The 22,506-nt window shown below is 43.5% G+C and overlaps 1 protein-coding gene across 1 annotated transcript; it reads left to right on the forward strand.

Moving 5' to 3' along the window:
- Positions 1 to 6,230: 6,230 nt before the first annotated feature.
- On the forward strand, positions 6,231 to 22,413 carry MFSD9 (major facilitator superfamily domain containing 9). The gene is made up of 6 exons (XM_063126225.1): positions 6,231 to 6,402; positions 10,068 to 10,155; positions 10,780 to 10,823; positions 12,795 to 12,924; positions 13,784 to 13,993; positions 21,551 to 22,413. Exons 1-6 carry the CDS (start codon positions 6,241 to 6,243, stop codon positions 22,339 to 22,341), a joined length of 1,425 nt encoding a protein of 474 aa, XP_062982295.1. The 5' UTR covers positions 6,231 to 6,240; the 3' UTR covers positions 22,342 to 22,413.
- The last annotated feature ends 93 nt before the right edge of the window (positions 22,414 to 22,506 follow it).

Here is a 22,506-nt window from a genome sequence, read left to right on the forward strand (position 1 = left end):
CACTTGCAGTCACAGGCAAACACACAAAGCACAGTGTCAGGCTAAGATCCAGAAATATATAAGCCACGCTGAAGGCTTATCATAACTTATAATTGATAACTATGTATAAAAAGGCTTGGCTCTCATTGGCTGGCTCATTCACAGATGTATCAAACATGTTATGGGGTTTTCTCAACACATTAAAAGCTGGTGTATATGCATCCTCAAACACCTTAGGCAATTTTATGCCTCACCCTAAACTCACAACAGGAAGGAGCTCTTGTCACAAGCGAAATAGGCATGGTCATGACTGGCCACTCACACACGTTTGCAGGTCCTTTTCATGATGCCGTCAGCCTCCTGCAAATCTCACACACTTTCCCCATTATTCCAATTCTAAAAAAAAACAAAAAAACAAACCCTGATTCTTATGAAATATTGCGAATTTCCTATTGTGTGCAGCTGAAGTTCAGTTACAAAGCAGCCAGTCGAGCGTGCTGTCCCATTCAAGACTACGTGCACTGAGAAGAGGGCAAGTTTCCAATAGCTGCCCCCTCTCTGCCCGTGTAATGCAGCCCATTACAATCATGCAAGTGAAGCAGGAAGCAAAGCCCCAGTAAGACAACAATTTCCCCTTAATCTAAAGATGCCCATGGGGATTCCCTTGTTGTAACAGAAGGCAGCCAATATTCCAAGCCTAACTGCTGTGAGAATGCTCAATGCAGAGATGTGGGAATTATCTCTTCTCACACTTCAGCAGTGTTTGGATGGTGGTGGAGTGATTTCCAGTGGCAGCCAGGAATAAATCTACACTTTCAGACTCCATACTGTATTTAGTAACATTTTTAAAAGTCTGGGTTCCCACTGCCATAGAGACAAGCTACTAGTCAGTTTATAAAACTTGCTTGTCTCTTCAGCAGTAGGAAAGGCTGTGGCAGAAATAACAGGCATGGAGTCTAGCTGTCTGCATGATTCTTTCTTGTCTGTGCATGTATCTTTTTTCTATCTCAGCCATCCAGTAGCTTAGCCTTCCCAAACCTGTTGCCCTCCACAGGTGTGCACAGTACATTGCATTAGGGTGTGCACCCAAGAAGGGGGGAGAATGATGAGATGCTCCTCAAGCTCTAGCACTGACGGGGCTTAGTGGTGACACTGGTCGGAGAAGGGGCTTCGGAGGCAGTATTAGCTTTCAGGGCCTCTCCTCCAGGCCTCTTTGAAGCATGGCTCCCAGCAGAGACGCTCTCGGCAGAGTCACTCCTTTTCACTCCTGCTGCCAGGAGCAATGGCGTGCTGTCAGGGGTGGTGGCAGTGGAGCCAGAGGACCATTCCTGCTACGTCTGGATCCTCCTCTGGAGGCCAACTCAATGGCTCCCTCAATTCAGCATTTATTGCTTGAGACATTAGGATGTGCCTGGGCACCCCTGGCACACGCCTATGTTGCCCTCCAGATGTTTTGGACTTCAAATCCCATCAGCCTCAGCCACCATGGTCAACTGTTAGAAAATCTGGGAGTTGTAGTCCAAATCAAATTGAGGAAAACTGCAGTAACTGTTAATCCTCTAAATCTCTTTGTTCATTAAAGATATATTTCTGGTCATTTTGTGATTTCACCAAGTTTAATTTACAGTGCAATCCTATACATGTCTACTTAGAAGTAAGTCGCATTGAGTTCAGGCAAGTTGGTGTAGGATTGCAACTTCGGTCATTTTTCTGTTATGGAAACTTCTTATGAATGTTTGTTGACTGGATTCTAACTTAGCTGCAGCTTGAAGAGAGTTGGATTTAGGTTTTGCTACATACAGTGCATTCATCAAAATGCGTGCAACAAAAACTGCAATCACACAAATTGGCCAAATTGAAGCCTACTTCTTATTTCCCTCTCCATTGCCCTGATTTGAAAAGTAAGGACACTGTATGGAAGAGCAGAGTGGGAAATGTTCACATTTATATCTTGCCTCCCTGTATTTTTTTGACTTTTTAATAGATTAAGCTGCAAATCTGATATCCACTTAACTGAGAGTAAGCCCCATTGAACTCAATGTGACTTTCATCTGGGTAGACAATGTATCGGTATGCACCGTTAATTCCATTTTTTAACAATTCTTTGATGCCTAAATGCTTCCCTGCTGTACAAATTCAATGCAGAAGTGCTCACTTATCCAATTTTTTCTCAATAGCTGGCAAATGTGACCTATACTAGTGCTGGTTTTGTGATTTGGCCAACTTACTCTTACCAGCTTCCATTTTTCTTCAAGGCCCTGAATCCCATTTTTAAGCAGCCTCCCTGCTGATAGAAGTATGTTCAGTTTCCTTTGGGTGATCCTGATTGCCACAAAGAGCAGGGGCTGCTTCTCCTTCCCATTATCAGTCTTCATCAAGACGGAGTGGGGTGGGGCAGGAGGTTCTCCTGTCTGCATGACATTCCTACGTTTTCCTTGTCCAGCATTTCTTCATTATTATAGCACTTTTATCCTGCCGTTTAGCCCAAAAAAAGTCTATCAAGGTGGCTTAGAAAAATAATTCTTAATACAGTTCCTGCCCACAAGCTAATGATCTAAAAAACATGATGTGAAAGGAAAGGAGCTTGGGAGGGAGGAGGGAAAAGGCAGATTTAGGCACTAGTTTCTTAGTTGCAAAGTTCAGCGGGTCATGGACACAGATTTGTCAACTATCCACTGGCCAACATCCCAGGGTGAGCGGCCCCTGTGGTGCAGCTTTTCTTAATAAACGGTGAGACTTGCGAAAGTGAAGTCATATTTCCATTTCCATTTATTTGTACTTCCTGACTATGGATTTAACTTATGTCTTCTTGCTGTCTTTATTCTTAGACAACCATCTGCATTTACTTTCTGGAATATGGCTGCCTTTCTATGGCATAGACAAGGCTTTGAAACTTTTAATTCCTAGGAGTTTGGGATAGATCTTCAAATATTTTCTTGTTCTCTTGTGCGCAAATGCCATGGATTTTCCAGTCTTCTTAAAATAAATCAATTTTTTATTTATAGAGAAAATCTGTCTCTGTCAGGTATGCTTTAAGGTGGATTCCTGCAATGAGGACTCAATGGCCAACTCAACTATTCTATGATTTTACATGAGGGATTCATCATACACTTGTCATTCCCTACTCATGGTTCTTTAGATAATGTTGTGACCCTCCCATTTTGCTTCTGTGTCTCACCAACAGTTTTGGCAAAAAAGAAAATGAGAGCATGGAATGTGGCAAGAGTGCAAGTGAAAGAAAGAGTAATATCCTCATGTGTATTTGCACTATTCTGCTATACCACAGTGCCACCTAGAGATGATGATGATTTACATTTGTATACTGCCCCATAGCTGAAGCTCTCTGGGTGGATTACATAAGATTAAATCACTTAAAAACAATGTACAAAATTTTAAACTACAAAAAAATACAACATACGCAGAAAAATACTTTTAAAACAACTATAAAAACAAATCTAGGATCAGTAAAGCTCATCACATATTGCTAAATGCCTGGGAAAAGAGAAAAGTTTTAACCTGGTGCTGAAAAGATAACAATGTTGGCACCAGGCAGGCTTCATCAGGGAGATCATTCCATAATTGGGGGGCCACCACAGAAAAGGCCCTCTTCCTTGTCGCCGTCCTCCAAACTTTCCTCTGAGTAGGCACCCAGAGAAAGACCTTAGATGTTGAACTTAGTGTATGGGTAAGTGCATGCTGGGAAAGGTGTTCCATAAGGTATTGTGGTCCTGAGCCGCGTAAGGCTTTATAGGTTAAAACCAGCACCTTGAATCGGGTTCAGAAATTTACAAGCAGCCAATGCAAGCAGGCCAGAGTATATGTTTGAACCTCTGAACTTTTATGTAGTGGAAAAGCAGGAAAACTCGTCTTGTATAGTGGTCAAATCTCAATTCTGTAATAAAACCAAAAGTAGATATAGCAGATTAACAGCCTCAAGTAGAAAAGCACTACTATGTCAAAACTATGCCTCTGTAGATGCCTTAAATGCTTTGCTATAGAAAAACAGCTGGGTTTTGAGATTTTAATCAGATACTTTCAGGCATCCTCAGTGGCTTGGAACAGGTGAGGCGATGGCAATATTTCCACCTGGTTTTTGTTTGAGAGTTTGACCTTTTAGAAAACTGTCAGAAAGTGGAATTGCAAGGAACACAATCCAGGATTTCCACCAACTCCCCTGCCAGCCACCATGTCTTGCCATTTTATATATTTTTTAATGTTTTTAAATACCATTGTTTGAAAGTTATGCAATTTGCATTTAAAGGTTGCTATTTAATAAGGCTTGCTTACACTACCCATGAATTTTAGTGGAAAATCTCACAGAGGCATCTCTTAAACTAAAATTAAGCCCGTATGTTTCATTGTTCACCCACGGTCTCCACTCTTATGGAAACAATTATTCAGTTTCCTGATAAAGATAAAAATCAGATTTATAATGCAGAAGTTACTGGGCCAAATTTATCTCTGGTAAAGAAAAAAACTAGAAGTTTTACTGGGGTTCAATTTAACATATTGTATCTATTTTTCCATTATTGTTCTATGATTGCAATCCTATGCACACCCAGAAAGCTCCATTTACTTGGAAATATGGGATCTTCTTCCGACTAAACATGTATAGCATTGCCCTGTATGTCATTTGTTTGCTTGTTTTTACACTGAGCAATCAAGGACTTTACATATTGAGGGCACAATCGTATGGATGTATTGACAGAAGAAAGTCCTTCAGCTCCCAGCATTCTCCAGCTATGTTAGCTGGGGAATGCTGGGTGTTATAGAACTTTTTTCTGTCTAAATATTCATAGGATTGCACCCTAATAACTTAATATTTTGTTCATCTTCACCCATTTTGAGTAACTGCCGAAATAAGATTCATTGCTCTTTAAGAGATTATAAATATTATTCGTGCTTAGTACCATCAGTCATGTCCAAATTGCTATTCTGTTTCCTCCCCCAAAAAAATTCTGACCAGAGCTTAACTTTTTAAAACTTGACTTCAATTTGTACATGAAATGTTTCAGATGGTTGTTATATGCCCTAATGATCTCAAGTTGTAAACCAGAAAGAAATGTAAATCACAGTTACATTTTATCATAAATTACTCATTTGGAGGTCTTGAACTTCCCTGTTTTGTGATGTAGAAATCCCATTTAAGGTAGTAAATTTCACTAGCTGTCTTTCATCTGTCTCACTAAATGAACATAAGAACTTTTTTTGAAAATTTATATTGCTTTAAAATATTTAGTGTTTCTAAAGGATGGCGTGGTTTTTTTAAGTCCAACTCTGAACCATTATCCGAAGCTATAAGAAATACAGTTGCAAGAGACGGGAAGAATAAAGCCTCATGTCTTGTGTTTAAGACACTGAGGGAGCAATCCTTTGCATGCTTAGACGAAAAAAACACCCTCATAGAATTCCCACCTTTCCCCTGCCAGCTATTTTTCCCACCTAAAAACATAGGATTGCACCTCAATGGGAAATCTTATGTGCGTCTCGTCAGGCATAAACCCACTGTGTTTAAGGCTGTGATCCTGACAAGATCTACTCTACTGCTTTAAAACAGTTTATAACAGTAGTGATAACTGTAGGGGCTCAGGACACACACTGTATACAGTTTTCAAACCGCTTTCAAAGTGTCATATCTTGCTTGGTGTAGGTCTGGCCCTATGCACTTACCTGGGATTAACTCTATTGAACTCAATGGGCTTACTTCTGAGTAGATATGCATAAGATTGCTATGCATGTTTACAAAAAAAAAAGTCCTAGAACTTCCAGCATGGTTAAGAGCAAGGTTTTTTAAAAAAAATTGTAATTCTTCTCTATTATCTTTCTTTAATTATTGGTTGATGGTGAATTTAAGAAAGATCCAAAAGCCACAACATAGCTAATACACACTTTTATTTTGTCCAACCAGAATGCCACAAAGCTGTGAGCAAACAGTACTCATCAATGAAGCATGACTTCGTGCCCTTTGAAATGAAGCTTATTTACTTGGCACACGGTGGGCTTCCTTCCTTCCCGCCTGCAAAACGATCGATTTCCTTCAAACTGCGAACAAGCACTGCGCACGCGCCGAATCTTGTCGGAGTGGGGGGAGGGAAGTAGGGAGGGCTTCCTCTTCTCCTCGGCCCGCCCTCAAGGAGCGGAGTCGCTGTCACTCACGGGAGAAGCCTCGGCCCGCCCTCTACAGGGCGGCAGGAGGTGGTGCTGCGTTCTCCTCCTCCCTCCTTCTGGTCCTTCTTCCGGGTCTCCTCACCTTAACCCCCTATGGAGAATGGGAGCCCCAGTAGGCACCTGCAGCGGCTCGGAGGAAAGGAAAGGTCTGAGGCGGCGGCGGCGGCGGCGGCGGCTGCCACGTCATGGTCGTCAAGCGGCGGGGCTTCTTGGCCCAGCCGGTTCGTGCTGTGTCTGTACGCGGTGGGCTTCCTGGTGAGCTCAGGGGGGATGCCAAGGATGGGGAGGGGGCAGCGGCAGCAGCAGTTAGGAATACATGGCAGGCCTCGCAGCTTTCCAAGAGGGTCGGGGGTGGCACCGAGCACCGAGCGAGAGAGGTGCCGGGGCTCAGACACTTCCCCTTGAACTCACGCCCCTGTGTCCCACCCACCCACCCACCGATTTATGTCAGTGCTGAGGAAAGCACATGCTCAGAGGTGCCCTCCATGTTCCCTGCAGATAAATCCTTTTAAGGGGATTTCTGTGGTTTTTATTAATGTCAGTGGTGTTTATTAATTTGTAAAAAAACACAAAAAACCGCACACACACACACACACACAAAACAGAGAGTGTGAGAGAGAAGTGCTGGGGCTGAGGCACTTTCCCTTAAGTCATGCCCTTGTCTCCTCCCCAATTTGTGTCACTGTGGAGAATTTACTCTGTACATGCTCAGAGATGCTCTAAATGTGTGCCCTCTATGCTACCAGGGGTTAAATCCTACTTGTGGGAGAAGGGGGGAAACTGGTTCTGGGGCTTGAGCCCTGGCATAAATTAAGCCCAGTAGGAATGCAAAACTCTCAGTGAGGAGAGGAGTGTTATTCACAAGCAGGACTGAAATCCCATTTTCTCTTTCAAAAGGCCTTCTTCTGACACAATTAAGTTCTTGAGGTGGGAGCTCTATCAAGCACATTCCTGAATGGGGATTTTTCTTCCTCATTATGCAAATATGAGGGCTATTTTATAGGATCATCTGCTGTTTGCAGGACAGTACCCAGTGCCTAGTAGTGTATTCAAACACTGGGTATGCTACAAGTCCTATTCATCCTGACCAATTACTGCTACCACACTTTCTCTTGTTGTTCCCCAGCTCTGCTCTTAGAAAGTTATCTTTCAGCCACAGTAACTAAAATGAGAAGGAGTTTATTATTATTGCTTTCTTAATGTTTATGCAGATAAGGGGACACATGATAGAGGTGTACAAAATTATGCACAGTGTGGGAGACATTTTTCTGCCTCTCTCATAATACGAGAACCCTGGGCTCATCCCATGCAGCTGATTTGTGGGAGATGCAGGACAGATAAAAGGAAATACTTCACACTATGAAATTCTCTACCACAAGATGCAGTGATGGCCACCAATTTGGATGGCTTTAAAAGGGGATTGGATAAATTCCTGGAGAAAAGGATTATCAATGCCTAGTAGTCCTGATGGCTATGTGCTACCTTCAGTATCCGAGGCAGCAAGCCTAAAAACACCAATTGCTGGAGAACATGGGCAGGAGGGTATGCTATTGCACAATGTTCTGTTCATGGGTTCCTGATCAACAGCTGGCTGGCCACTGAACTGAGTACTGGACTAGATGGACTCCTGGACTGATCCAGCAGGGCTCTTCTTATGTTCTTATGCTTTATTGTAGGTACAAATTCTGTTTTGTAAGCATCCCAGCGGCATTTGACTGACTGCTATTTGAAGCAGTGCTGGATTAGATGAAGACAAGTGATTTTCCCAATTCAAAATGAGTGTAAAACAGGGGTGAGGTCTGAGTCTCTAATACTACTTGCCCAAATCATTTCTCTTTCAGTAAATTTTCCATCCAGAACTTCCAATAATTTCCTTTCTGTTAGTTCTCTTTCCAAAATCACTTTTCTGCTCCCAAACCTCCAAAAATATACTTTTCCCAATCAATTTCCCCTATATATTCAGACAATCTAACTGCCAATTTTTTGATTGTGCTAATTGTATAAGCTATGCTTGAATCAGTTATTTTTAGGCAGAATATTGTTTGAATTGAAGAAGGGTTATTTGAACTCTTAACAAGAAAAAGTGCATGAGATGTGAGAAAAACATTTCCAAAGTAAATTAGTAAAGTCAGGCAGTAGCTAACATTTTGGAAGTGCTTCTTGGATTTATAGGAAGAGCTTCATTTTCTTTTCCTGCCTTCCTGCCTTCCTCTTTTTTTCTTTTTTTTTTGCAGGAAAAATGCTGCTTGATATAGAACTATCAAGATAAAAGTGACACTCCCTCAATAGTGCTTTTCAGTAAGGCACCAAAGTGGAAGTAGCATATATTGACAAGAAAGTAGTATTTCTCTGCAGAGCTACACCTAGCAGATTGTGTACACTTGTGGGAATTTTTTTCCAAATTTCAATACCCCTCCCCCACCCAATTGCACAAATTACAATTTGTGCAGATTGCAGAACATATAAAAATGTGTAAAATATTTCAAGTATTGGGGAAGAAAAGGCCATTACCACCGTTTACTGGACTGGAAACACTGAGGAATCCCATTGGGCTTAAACGGAATAGAATTCCCGGTGCTGCACATCCCTAACAGCATGCAAGTTAGGGTCTGCAAACCCCCCTCTGCAATAAGATTCCCTACACATTACTGAGGAATATAGGAAGCTGCCTTATACACCAGGTCAGATGTTTGGTCCATCTTGCCCAGTATTGCCTACTCTCCAGAGTCTGAGGCAGAGGTCTTTCCCATCACCTGCTGTCCGACCATTTTAGCTGGAGATACCAGGCATTGAACATGGGCCCTTCTGGATGCAAAGTATGTCCTCTACCACTGACCTATGGTCACTTCCTAAATCTCTGCCTAATTTACACATTGTTAGGCCTATGCAGGCATTCAGGATCAGAGAATAGAAAACATACGAAGAGCAAGGAGTGTGCTATGCTCACCCACTCCATCTCTGTTTCCATTGCACTCTACCCATGAACAGTGACCTTCTGAAGGGGATAGCCTCCTCTACATTTTTATTTTGAGTGATGATTGTTCGACATTCTCAATTGCATGGAGAGCCTCCATGGCTACTATCAAAGGCTCTCCCCTTCAGAAAGTTCTCTCCTTGTGTAGATGGTGATGGAAACAGATGGAGGAGTTGGGGCTAGCACACTTACCCTCCTCGTGTGTTTACTGCATTCAAATTCTGAACGCCTACATAGGGTGCTTGTTTCACCTAAGATCTGCTCATTAGCAGTGACTCAGCAGATTGAAACCTTTATGCTTGAATCTGTTGTTCTCGATGGGGAGGGGAATATAACTGGAGTCTCGCCCTTTTCTTTGTTCATTCCTAAAGCAAGTAAGAATTGTCTCTGGAGAAGGAACCTAACTATTTTTATTTTTTAGATGGCACACTAAAATAGGCATGCCTGGTCAGGCAAGCTAGTAGAAACTACTGTGGGTTTATTTTATTTCTTATTTGAAAGCGAAGTAAACACAGTTGCAAAAAGAGACAGAAGTCAGAATGAGAACATGTCTGCATTACAGAGGCTAGTACTGAAAGCCGAGGAGGGTGCTCTTCGTTTCCCTTCTCCTAGGAACTTCCATAGATACCCAGTGTACATGCTCCATTCAGCAAGCATGTCTCAGGATTGCAGCTAAGGTCCAGAAATATTTCTTAAATGGGTTTTTTGTAAGCATGTGTAGTCACACTTGCCTCAAGTAACCCTAACCCTTTCTGTTGAACACAGTAATAGAACAACAAGTTAAAGACAAGTTGGTGTGATTATACAACTTATAAGGTTTACTGTTGTGCAAAACTTGCTATTTCTGTGAACATGATAGTACAATGACAGTATACTTAAAATGTATAATCATTGCCTGTGTAGATACGCTTACTAACTTACTGAAATATGTATTGTCTGTTTCCAGGACTTCTTTGGTGTCAGTATGATTGTCCCCTTATTAAGCCTTCATGTCAGGTCTTTAGGAGCGAGTCCAACAGTTGCAGGAGTGGTGGGTGAGCACATCATCCTACTTTGTAAGCAATTGTGGAAATGTGTGGGCTTTTCCCATGGTCCCAAGACCGTGGGATGTGTGGGTGGCTGTCCCGGTTTGTCCCAGCTCCTTGCGAGGTGAACTATCTCCAGTTTAATACGTTAATCATTCATATTTGGGCAACTTTTCTGCTGTACTTTATTGGAAGGAGAAAAATAACCTTACAGAAACCTCTGGAAGAGGATGACATTGTGAATGGATTAATGGAATTCATTTACCAAAAAATTTAAACAGCCTCATGCTACATAATTAAAAATTAATCCTTATTTCATGATGAATAACCTTTGGACTATAATGTATCTTAAACAGAAAAGTATCTTTATATAGATTTTTCCTCAAAAAGCATTTTATTTTAAAAAATCCAATTTAATTTTAAAAAAATCTAATTTAAATTAAAAAAACTGATTATTTATTTTAAATCATTGATTTTTATCCACCCTGATTTTAAGGAATTATCTGGTCAAAACAGTCTGTGAACCAAAGACTACTGTTAGAATATAAGAATGCACCTCTTTTCTAATATTGAAAATATATTGCAAAATTATCATTCATACTTGATTTTTTAAAATACTTTCCCCATTTTTAGGATCTTTATATGGAATACTACAGCTCTTTTCAAGCACCTTAGTGGTAAGTTTGTGTTCCTGCATCGTAAGCAATTGCTAGTCATTTTAAAGGCATGGAATAGCATATGCTATTTAAGGAAGGAAAGGAACCTCTCGTGCAAGCGCGGAGTCATTACTGACTCTTGGAGGGACGCCAGCTTTCGCTGACGTTTTCTTGGCAGGCCTTATAGTGTGGTGGTTTGCCGTTGCCTTCCCCGGCCATTATTACCTTTCCTCATGCTAACTGGGTACTCATTTTACCGACCTCGGGAGGATGGAAGGCTGAGTCAACCCGAGCCGGCTGCCTGAAACCAGCTTCCGCTGGGATCGAACTCAGGCCGTGGGGAAGAGTTTCAGCTGCAAAAACTGCTGCTTTACAGCTCTGCGCCACTCTGGAGTTAATGGTTTAAACCCTTGATCACCTCTTTAGCTTACTGGGTAGTCTTGAGCAAGTTACTCTCTCTTAGTTGAGTCTGTCCCCTAAGGTTATTGTGAGGATACGTAAGACTATGGAAGTGATAATATAAAAGCAACTGATCAAATTAAAGATGTAGTTTGGGACTGGAAAGCACATAGGAAAAACTGGCATCTAAAGAGCTAGGCATACCCAGGGGAACTTCTGTTGTTGTCATTGTACAAATGACCTCATATAACAAACTATTATAAAGCAATTTGCTGTGTGTTATAGGTGGCCCCTTATGCTTCATGTGTAACTGTACAGAGTAATTAAAACATTACTGCAGTTCCCATAGATGCATATACTTCAAATTAAGTTGAAGAAATTGTCTTTTTTGTAACTAGAGGGTTTTTTTTTTACTATTGTTAATGCAATTTTAGGGAATAATCCAATTCATCAGTTAAATGCCACATAAATCCTTAGCTTTAAAAGTTTTGCCTTCCAAATAGTGGCAGGAATCTAATAAATGCTTCTTTCACACACCCAGCCTATAACCAAATGTTTATGTATTTTCCACCTATTTATTTCTATTTACTCAAGCTGAAAAAATCACTTATTCAGCCAAACAATGCAAACAATCTTAACAGTTGTAACTACACCTATATTTAGACCCTTCCGATGTCACTATCAACTTAGAAAGAATCCTCCGATCTCAGGCTTCCGAGTATCTCGTGCCCAGCCAGGCTATTGCCAGCAGGGCAGAAGGAGTGACGGAGGCGATCTTCACCTTTCCATCCTCCTATTACAACTTTTTCTTCTAGATGGGCCTCTGAGCCCATTTTGGGATGTCACACTGCCAGAGGCTGAGCCAATACTGGAGAGGACATAGGATTTCTCATATCCCAACCTCTCCCCTACCGGAATTCCCCCTTTTCTCTTCTTCCAAGATTGTATTTGCAAGCTTGGAAACGGCCAGTGTAGTTCTTTCCATAGAGGCTGCAAGGGGGCAGGGCAGATGGGTCAGAACTTAAGAGCTCCCCTCCTGAGGTCATAGCCATGTCTATGGCCTTATGAGGAGGATTCCTAACATCCTGTGTTCTTGGGAACACTCTCCCAGGGACCCTAGAATTGCTCTCACCTGTAACTTCTTATATCGGCTCCTTCTCAAACTTCTCCGTCATGCTCACACACTGATCCCTCCTCTTCAGGAGGATGTTAACTCAGAACTTATGTAGCTTCAAAAGGAAGCTGTAATTACATTTTTATATTTTATAGAGTAATAATTGACAACATACAACTATTATACATCAAGGGAATGACATTATTATCAGAATATACTAATGAAAAAAACTGAAGTTATTTTTCCATTTCATACATTTATGAAGATGTAGTGGAAATGAATATACGTTGTTGGATTTCAATTTAGTCTTATTTTGAGTAGACCTACTGAACAATGAGGCTTGAATTAGTCAGGATTAATTTAAATTCCATTATTTTCAATAGGTGTACTCTAAGCATGACTAAGTCTGGAGCGAGACCACAAACTATTTATGGTAATACAGATTTGTGATCAGAAAACGTTCCTTCTGTCTTATACAGGGATCTTGGAGTGATGTAGTAGGAAGACCATATTGCCTACTTGTCTGCATTCTCTTCAGTGCATTGGGTTATTTTGTCCTCAGTATGTCCACCAATGTGTTTTTATTTGCCATTGCCCGGATTTTTGTGGGTAAGTTGCTGCTTTTCCATTCACACCCAAGTTCAATTTATCTTTAGCTTGAGGATGGGAATTGTAGATGAGTTCATTTTAGTTCAGAGAAACAAAAAATCTGAACAGTTGAATGCATTGTACATGATCCAGCAAAAGTTAAACACTTTAATCCCTTTTTTTTTTCAACGAGGAAGCTGTTATTTATCCCATGCACATTAATGGGATTTAAAATTCTTAAGTCAAACTAAAAAAATTATTGTTCTTGTTATGGATGGCGCAGTGATTTTGGAAACAGGCTCCATAGATTTATTTATCAGGATAATCTTAAACTGTAGATCAGTTGTTTGTTTACTTACCCTGCACATCCTTGAGTTCCTCCGCCCCCCTGGAGGCATACCCACCCCCCACTTTATCGCCAATCTGAGATAGAAAACGACAGTGGGGATGACCCTACACTTCCAGAGGGGATGTGGGCAATGGGAGACTCACCAATGATGGGAGGAATGTCTGCTCTTCCTGGCACCAACTGACTCCTTTTGCATGGTGCTCAGGGCCCCCATAGAGATGGTGTGCAGCACACAAAGCCAGAGGTTCAGCCTGCACTGGAAGGAATGGCCATTCTTCCCAGTATTGTCTGAGTCTTTTCTTACAGCACGCAGTATCCCCATCGGGAGAGAAAGTGCCGTGCAAAGCCAGGGATTTTGCCAGCCGGGAAGTTACAATCAAAGGTTCAAAAGACCACATATTGCATTTTTTAGTAACCTATGTTCATTTTGCTTCTTTTTACAGACCTTGCTCTATAACATGGGTTTAACAATTTGATATCCGTAGCCATGCATGTCATATCTCCCTAAATATTATTATTATTAATTTTTAGGTATTTTCAAACACACACATTCCATTTCAAAAGTTCTCATTTCTGACCTGGTTTCTGAGAGGGACCGCCTCCTAGTAATAGGACATTTCAACGCAGTCTCCAATTTTGGTTTCATTCTGGGACCTGTCGTTGGAGGCTACCTTACAGAGCTAGAGGGTGGCTTTTACCTGACAGCCTTCATCTGTGCTTCCATCTTCATCTTGAATGCTGGTATGTCCTTGGATACTTTGCACTTAAAGCTTTTAAAAGCTATTTCTTATTTATGACTTTCATAAGGCTTTTATCAAAAGTATTAATTTTCTGCACAATTATACATTTTCAAAGTTGTGATGCCAATTCTTGAAGTCTGTACTATAATGCAGGTACAAGTGTTGATGCCTGCACTGGGTAGTTCTTCTTCGTGGTCTCTATGCATCACACATATGGGCTTTGCGCCTGCGCAGAGACCAGACCGGAACCTTCTCTAGCTGAGTGGAACGTTTTTGGCGGGAACCCCTCCCCCACGCTACTGCGCATGTCCATGGGGTTCCCGCCCTTCCCTCAGTTCTTCGTCGTCCGCCATCGTGCCTAGACCAAAAGACTGAACCTCTAGCGTTTCTCTGCTTAAATCTGTTTAAAAATATTTTCTACTTACCTTTTTCTTCAGCTTTCTTCAGCTTTCTTCTTTTTCGCCCTTTTTCTCTTTTCATCTATAAAAAAAAAAAAAAAAAAAATATTATTATATTCTTGTAGATAGTTTATCTTAGCGACTACGGTCGCGACTGCCGCATGGCAGTAAAGGCCCCGTTCCGCAAGTGTGTCAAGTGCGGAGCCAAACTACCTCCTACGGACGGACACTCCCTCTGTGTCCTTTGTTTGGGCGAAGGCCATATTGTACAGGCGTGCCACCATTGCATGTCCTTTACGAAGCAGACCAGAAAGAACAGGGCAGACCGCCTTCGCTCAATACTTTGGGAGAAAGCCCTCAAAGCTACAGAAGCTCCAATGGATAAAACGGCAACTGATAAGTCCGTTTCTGACCGAAGCACAGGGACGAATGTGCAAGCCAGAGCAATTGATAGGGCACAGATACCCCTGACGCCTGGCCGGTCTTTGGCAAGTTCTGCAGCCAAAAAGATTGCTAAAAAGGCCAGAACGCCAAAATCTTCCTCCGAAATGGAGAAGAAAAAGAAAAAGAAGAAGAAATCTGCGGAGAAAACCTCTCATGGCTCTCCCAGACTATCTGAGCCCCCTCGAGGGCAAACAACTCCTCCTACCGCTGTTACGGTATCGAGGCATGTCTCGACCCCGAGACCTCAGTCGATACCGAGGAAGACGGTACCGACACACCCTCCTAGTCTATCAGAGGGTGAGTTACGAGACTCCGCATCAGCAGCTTCGGCTCGGGAGCCTACAAGACCTCAAACATCCCAGAATGTAATCCCTCTGCAGGTGTCGCCTAGACGAACACCGAGGCGTGATTGGGACAGAGTCTCCCGATATTCTGAGCCCCAAGACAGGCAGAGTTTCTATGATTGGGATCGATACCGTACCCAAAGATACTATGATACAGATCAAGCCTATCATTATCCGCAGGAGGAATGTTTTCCTCAACCTCCTCCTACCACTAGGGTCTGCCAATTACCGCTACGGCCTCCATCAGCATATCAATCTCCATCTCGACGTCGAAGCCACCCTTCGACACCAGCTGCTGCAGCTGCCACGGTACCGACGGAGCGGGATCCTATGCAACTGGTTACCGTATCATCCCCAGAGGGTGACTACCCATCTGATTCGGACTCAATACACACTGTAGCAGCATCGGTACCGTCACCTAATGATGACGTACATGGAGAGGACCCCTCATCACCTTCGGATGATATGGTGAGGTTTTCGGACCATATGTTAAGGATGGCCCGTGCACTCGGCTTAGACCTGGAACAAGCGGTCGAACCGGAGGTCGATCCCATCTACGATGTCTTTCAAACAAAGACTAGTCTGTCAATTGCGATCCCTTTTCCGCCGGCACTCAAACAGACAGCACAACTCGCATGGGAGACACCATCGGTAACACAACCAGCTTCAAAGAGATTAGAATCTCTTTATAGGATTCAAGAACGGGATGCTGGATTTTTAATTAAGCACCCAAAACCGAATTCCATTGTGGTTGAATCAGCCCAGGGTCATTCTCAAAGAGCTCATGCTGCTCCCGTTGACAAGGAGGGTAGGAAGTTGGATTTGGCAGGCAGAAAGATCTACGCGGCATCCTCCCTCGGTATCAAAGCTTCAACGTACGAAGCAACAATGGCACGGTACCAGCTCTTCCTCTGGGAGAAAGTGGGGTCACTATGTGACTACCTCCCAGAGGATAAAAGAGACTTAGCGAGGGTCTTCCAAACGGAGGCTTCGGCGATTGCGAGGCAACAATTGTCAACTGCGAGGCATCAAGTCGATTGCCACTCAAAGAATATGATGGGGGCCATTTCTTTGAGGAGGCATGCCTGGCTACGATCAGCCAACCTCCCTACCGAGACAAAAGCCAGAATCGAAAGCATGCCCTTCGATGGCGAAGGGTTGTTTAATTCAAAAACTGACGAGACCTTAGATTCCATCTATAAGGCTCGTACGACTGCTAAAAGGATGGGTTTTTCTGCCCCTCCTGTACAATACAAACCTAGAAGATGGACAAGGCCTCCCCCACAACAACAATACCAGCAGCGGCCTCAATACCAGCAACCAAGGCAGCAGCAGCAACAACTTCAAAGGAAACGGCCTTATCAGAGTCGTTTCCAGCAGGAAAAACGTCAGCCCGACTTCTCTAAAAAGCAGCGGGTTTGACTCTTCGGCCCCAGATCCACTCCCTTTTGCGAACCGCCTAGCACCCCATTACCATCAATGGGAGTCAATAACATCAGACTCCTGGGTGCTCACTATCATCAACTCGGGCTATGCCATCGAGCTCGATGCCCTTCCTCCTTTTTCCGGCGTGAAAGTAACGACTCCATCCCCTCCTCTGCTACTCGAGGTACAGACCTTGCTATCGAAAGGAGCCATCTCTCCCGTACCTACAGAGGAAATCAACCAAGGTTTTTTCTCCCGTTACTTCACGGTCCCGAAGAAAGATGGAGGTCTTCGACCGATCATGGACTTAAGACAACTGAACGAGTTCATCACCCCGAAGAAGTTCCGTATGACAACGGTTACTTCAATTTTGCAGCTTCTACAAAAAGGAGTTTGGTTCGCAGTGGTGGATCTGAAGGATGCGTACTTCCATATCTCCATCAGGAAGTCGCATCAAGCTTACCTGCGGTTTTCGATCGGTGCATCCCAGTACCAGTTCACCGTTCTTCCGTTCGGGTTGGCCACGGCACCGAGAGTCTTCACGAAGGTCATGGCGGTGGTATGCGCCCACCTAAGGCAGAAAGGCATTTATGTTTATCCGTACCTGGACGATTGGCTTCTCGTAGCGGACAGCAGCGAGGCGCTCCAGTCGGATATACTAACCACCCTCAACCTGTTGGACTCGTTGGGGCTGTGGGTCAACCACGAAAAGTCCATTTTGACTCCGCAGCAGAGATTGGACTTCATAGGGGTAACCCTATCCTCTCGAGACGGGAGAGCATACTTACCTTCAACCAGGGCAAACACCTTGCAGCAGTTAGCCATCGACATCGAAAGTCGTCGGAAAGTATTGGCTTGGACAGTCCAGAGACTATTAGGCCTGATGGCAGCCACTACGGCAGTCATCAGGTTTGCAAGACTCAGAATGAGGGTATTGCAGGCCTGGTTTTTAAGGACTTTCGATCTCAGGCTCAATGCCCGACGAACTTACCTTTCGTTACCGAAGCAAGTCAGGGCATCGCTGAAATGGTGGTTCTCGATGTCGACTCTTCTCGAAGGCGTTCCATTCCAACAACAGGCGCCTTCGGTAACGATCACGACGGATGCATCCTTAGAAGGATGGGGAGCTCATTGCGACTCCCTTACTGCTCAAGGTCGTTGGCCTCGATCACAGAGAGAACAGCACATCAATCACCTCGAACTCATGGCTGTAGAAAATGCAATAAGAGCATTTGCACAGTTGATCGAGGGCAAGAATGTCTTGATCGCGACGGACAATACTACCGTGGTGGCATACATCAACAGGCAGGGTGGAACAAGATCGCACCCTCTGAACCGTTCTGCACTCAGGATATGGAACTGGTGCATAAAGAGAAGGACTTACCTGACTGCGATCCATGTAGCCGGCAAGGAAAACGTCATTGCGGACTCTCTCAGCAGATCCTTCCATGTCGACCACGAGTGGGAGCTCGACGTCGAAGTGCGGGAAAGCCTTTTTCGGTACTGGGGCCGCCCTGCTGTCGATGTCTTCGCTACCGAGAACAACGCGGTCTGCGCCAAGTTTTGCAGCAGGGCAGGAAAAGGAAAGCGCTCTCTAGGAGACGCTTTCACCAGGACTTGGAGAGGAAATCTCCTGTACATGTTTCCTCCCTTTCCACTTTTGACAAGAGTGATAGCCAAGATCCAGATGGACAACTCCGATTGCATCCTGATCACGCCGTGGTGGCCTCGACAGACGTGGTTCTCCCACGCTCTTCGGTTATCGAGAGGGGATTACATCAGGCTTCCGTCGATACCGAAGCTCCTGTCTCGACACCAGGGCAAGGTTCGACACGCAGATTTGTCGACCCTCAAGTTGACTGCATGGAGGATAATAGCCACTCCTCCTCTGGGATCAGAGTTTTGACTGTGGACCACATTATATTAGCAGCACTAAAGCCTTCCACAAGAAAGGCTTATGCGGCAAAGTGGCAAAGATTTCAGAACTTTGCTTCAAAAGATGGTCAAATACCAGAATCTTGCCATTTGTCTTTCATCCTCAATTATTTATTGACACTCTTCCAGCAAGGACTTAAGCTCGCATCCATCAGGGTTCACCTTGCTGCGATTACATCTTTTCACCAAGGTATAGATGGGTTTACACCTTTTACCCATCCAACAACCAAGAAATTTCTGAAAGGTCTGAAGAACACGATACCGACTGTGAAGAGTATCGTGCCGCCATGGAGCCTGTCAGTTGTGCTGCAAGCACTGACACGCAAGCCCTTCGAGCCCATGGCTTCGACAGACCTTAGGCTACTTACTTTAAAGACTGTCTTTCTAGTAGCCATTACATCGGCAAGACGAGCAAGTGAGCTTAGAGCTCTTAGGATAGATGTCCCATACACTATCTTTCATAAGGATAAGGTTGTGCTACGCACAGATCCAGCCTTCCTACCTAAGGTAGTGTCAACTTTTCATCTGTCCCAGCACATTACTTTGCCTGCTTTCTTTCCTAATCCATCTACACCTCTTGAGTCTTCCTTGCATACTCTCGATGTAAGAAGGGCTCTTGCTTTTTACAAGGACAGAACGGACAATTTTAGGAAGACAAAACAGTTGTTTATTTGTTATGGGGAGCCTTCTAAGGGACTCCCTGTCTCCTGCCAACGACTGTCACGTTGGATAGTGGAGGCAATTGAATTGGCCTACTCTATTTCTAAAATGGAGTTAGTGAAACCTGTGACAGCTCATTCCACCAGAGCTGTTTCAACTTCGGTGGCCTTCACCAGAGGTGTTCCACTGACTGAAGTCTGTAGAGCTGCAACGTGGTCCACTCCATCCACGTTTGTCAAGCACTACAGTTTGGACACTCGTGCGAGGCAGGACTGCTCGTTTGGGAGGACAGTGCTCTCCGAGATCTTCAGATGATGCACCAACCCACCTCCAAAGGTATGTCAGCTTGCTACTCGCCCATATGTGTGATGCATAGAGACCACGAAGAAGAAATGCAGGTTGCTTACCTGTAACTGTAGTTCTTCGAGTGGTCATCTATGCATTCACACAACCCACCCACCATCCCCACTTGGTGGTGTGAGACTTACAAATGACACAGTTATGTGTGGAATGTACTTTATTAAAATTACACTCAGGTTTATGGGGGCACAATGTCGGACTCCTGTAAACTGAGGGAAGGGCGGGAACCCCATGGACATGCGCAGTAGCGTGGGGGAGGGGTTCCCGCCAAAAACGTTCCACTCAGCTAGAGAAGGTTCCGGTCTGGTCTCTGCGCAGGCGCAAAGCCCATATGTGTGAATGCATAGATGACCACTCGAAGAACTACAGTTACAGGTAAGCAACCTGCATTTCTTCACATCTTTCCTTTTTAAATAAGTACCTCTTAAGAATAGCAGTTGGGGGTTGAGGGGAATTGTTAGGTCAAACCAATTGTTTGGCCAGCAAAGATGCTCTGAAGCATCTTGTAAATATGTGCCACTACAGCTAAAAGTCATAGAGAGAAAGCACACTGATTGGCATGCTCCATCTCTTCCAGTTCTCTCTCAGTGCTGTTTCTATATGTATTTTCTGTGACTACACTTGTGTTCCATTTACTTCCCACAGATAATGTGTAACATGTGGATGGTGGATGTGCATCTCAAATCATGCAATGGTCATATGCCAAGGTTCCCTTACTGTCCGTTACTCCCAACATTTGTCCATCCTTTTTTTGGAGGACCTATTTGTTGGTTGCTCTTCACAATCGTATTCCACACAGCAAGCAGAATTGCTGCATACATTGTGAAACAACCCTTAACTTCCAGTGTTGTACATTTTGGCAACACTTTGACCATCTCTTGCTAATAGTTCTTGTATTTTAATCTTTTGTGTAAGTTATCTGCCTAGGTATCCAGATAATGCCTTTAAGCTTAGGCTTTTTTTTCTTTTTTAAAAAAAAGATGTTCCTTTTCTGGCATGGTGTCTTACATGTGTTTGTGCAGGTTATCAATGATATACACATAACAACATTGAATAGGTAGGGTCAGTTCAATTCTCTCATACATGCTTACAGAGCTTGGGGGGAAAAAACTTTTAATGTTTCTGAGTAAGTTTTAATTTCTCAGCTTAGTTCTTTTTAAAGAAATGTTTCATGATCCTCAGATTGGACTTATTGTCAAAGCATAGATTGAAAAAGTGTTTACTCACTTGTGAATGGCTTTATGGCAGGAATAGGGAACGTCCCCATCCAGATATCATTGGCCCTCCAGATGATGTTGGAAATCCTGTCATCCGTCACCACTGTCTAAGCTGGCTAGAGCTGATAGTAAATGCAGTCCAACAGCATCTGGAGGGCCACACGTTCCCAGCCCTGCCTTATAGTTTTGTGTTTTGAACGTCTTCTGTTTTGTATTTTTCTTTATGCCACTATTGTAATTTTCTGTGGGTTTTTATATTGTATCTACTGCCTTCAGCAATTTTTATTGCAGAGATAGTGAAAAGGGTAAACTGTAAACAGATACTGTACTTGGAAAGACAATGAAAACATTTATATCATAGCTTAAAAACAAAGCCTTCTTTGCACACAGTGTCAGGTGCTGCAGTTTGTTATGCGGTCATGCACAGTGGGGATTGCAGTTTTGCATGACCTGCTTTTGATTTGATCTCTATCCTCACCTCTTCCCCTAACCTGTTTTCTTCCCCTTTTGCTTTATAAATGTTCACCTTCATTTGTGAATTTCGTATAAATTGGCAATTATGACCACCTTGCAAGAAAATGATTTGCCCATCTTGAAATGGTTACAGTTTAGATCAAAGCACCACCTCTGCACTAGTTTCCTTCTACCAGTATAGACATTTCCGGGCCTGTGTGAGGTGGCTCTGCCTGGCAGTGCTCTTTGGTGCAGCGGGTTATTTCCAGAAAATATGTTGTGCCGCTTCAGTCCTTAACCGTTTGCTTAATTTCCTTGCCAGGTCTTTTCTGGATGCTGCTATGGTGTGAAAAAAAGACTTATGGTAATGAATGGATTTCTATGACCAAAGTAAGAGATGTTCGGTCAGCGGAGGTAAAACACAGCCTGCAGTTTCAGTCTCTATCTCATGGCGCCATGAAGCATGTTACTCCTACTGAGCCTTCTTGGACTCAAGTGGTGTCTGTGCTGAAGAGATTTGGGATCATTGCAAGTTCTGATCTGTGGGATGTTTTTCTGGTACGGCTCCTGATGTCTGTTGCAGTAATGCTGTATCATAGCAATTTTGTCTTGGCACTTGATGAGAGGTTTGGGATGAAGCCTAAACTCACTGGCTACCTCATAAGCTACAGCAGCACACTTGGAGTAGTTGCTGGCTTTCTGCTTGGACCAATCACAAGATTCTATCAGCACAACACCTATGCCATTTTACTACGGTCCACTGTTATCACCTGTGTGTTCATGGTGTTATATGCTCTATCCAAAAGTATATGGACAGTGATCTTGTCTTCCACATTTTTAGCATTTTCAACCACTGTAGGACGTACTTGTACTACTGACCTTGAACTGACCCTGGGTGGGAACCAGGCCAGTGGTATGCTCATCGGAGTGGGTCAGTCCGTCTCAGCTGTGGGCCGCATTGTTTCTCCACTTCTCTCAGGAATTGCCCAGGAGATCAGCCCATGCGGGCCTGCCGTTGTTGGAGGCCTGTTAGGACTTACCACTGTTCTCATCCTGGTCTTGAATAAATCGCGGTTTTCCGGCAGCAGGAATACAAAACTGAAAAGCACATAGTGAAGTGTTTGTAACAAAAACAAAACTGTTGAGAGAAATGTGAATGTTGCATTAAAGACTGTAAGTCTTCAAGAGGGCTGTTATAAGATACTTTACACTGCTGAATCAAAAGAGAGGCTGAATGCATCTCCCAGGGATTTTTTTTCCTGTCCTGTCAACGAAACT

This window comes from Elgaria multicarinata, chromosome 5, assembly GCF_023053635.1.
Source record: "Elgaria multicarinata webbii isolate HBS135686 ecotype San Diego chromosome 5, rElgMul1.1.pri, whole genome shotgun sequence".
In the NCBI taxonomy this organism is placed as follows: Eukaryota; Metazoa; Chordata; class Lepidosauria; order Squamata; family Anguidae; genus Elgaria; species Elgaria multicarinata.

Coding starts and splice junctions, on each gene's coding strand:
- MFSD9 (XM_063126225.1), top strand. CDS start 6,241: ATGGAGAATGGGAGCCCCAGTAGGCACCTGCAGCGGCTCGGAGGAAAG. Junction 10,824..12,794: donor TCTTTTCAAGCACCTTAGTG/GTAAGTTTGTGT, acceptor TGTCTTATACAG/GGATCTTGGAGTGATGTAGT. Junction 13,994..21,550: donor CATCTTCATCTTGAATGCTG/GTATGTCCTTGG, acceptor TTTCCTTGCCAG/GTCTTTTCTGGATGCTGCTA.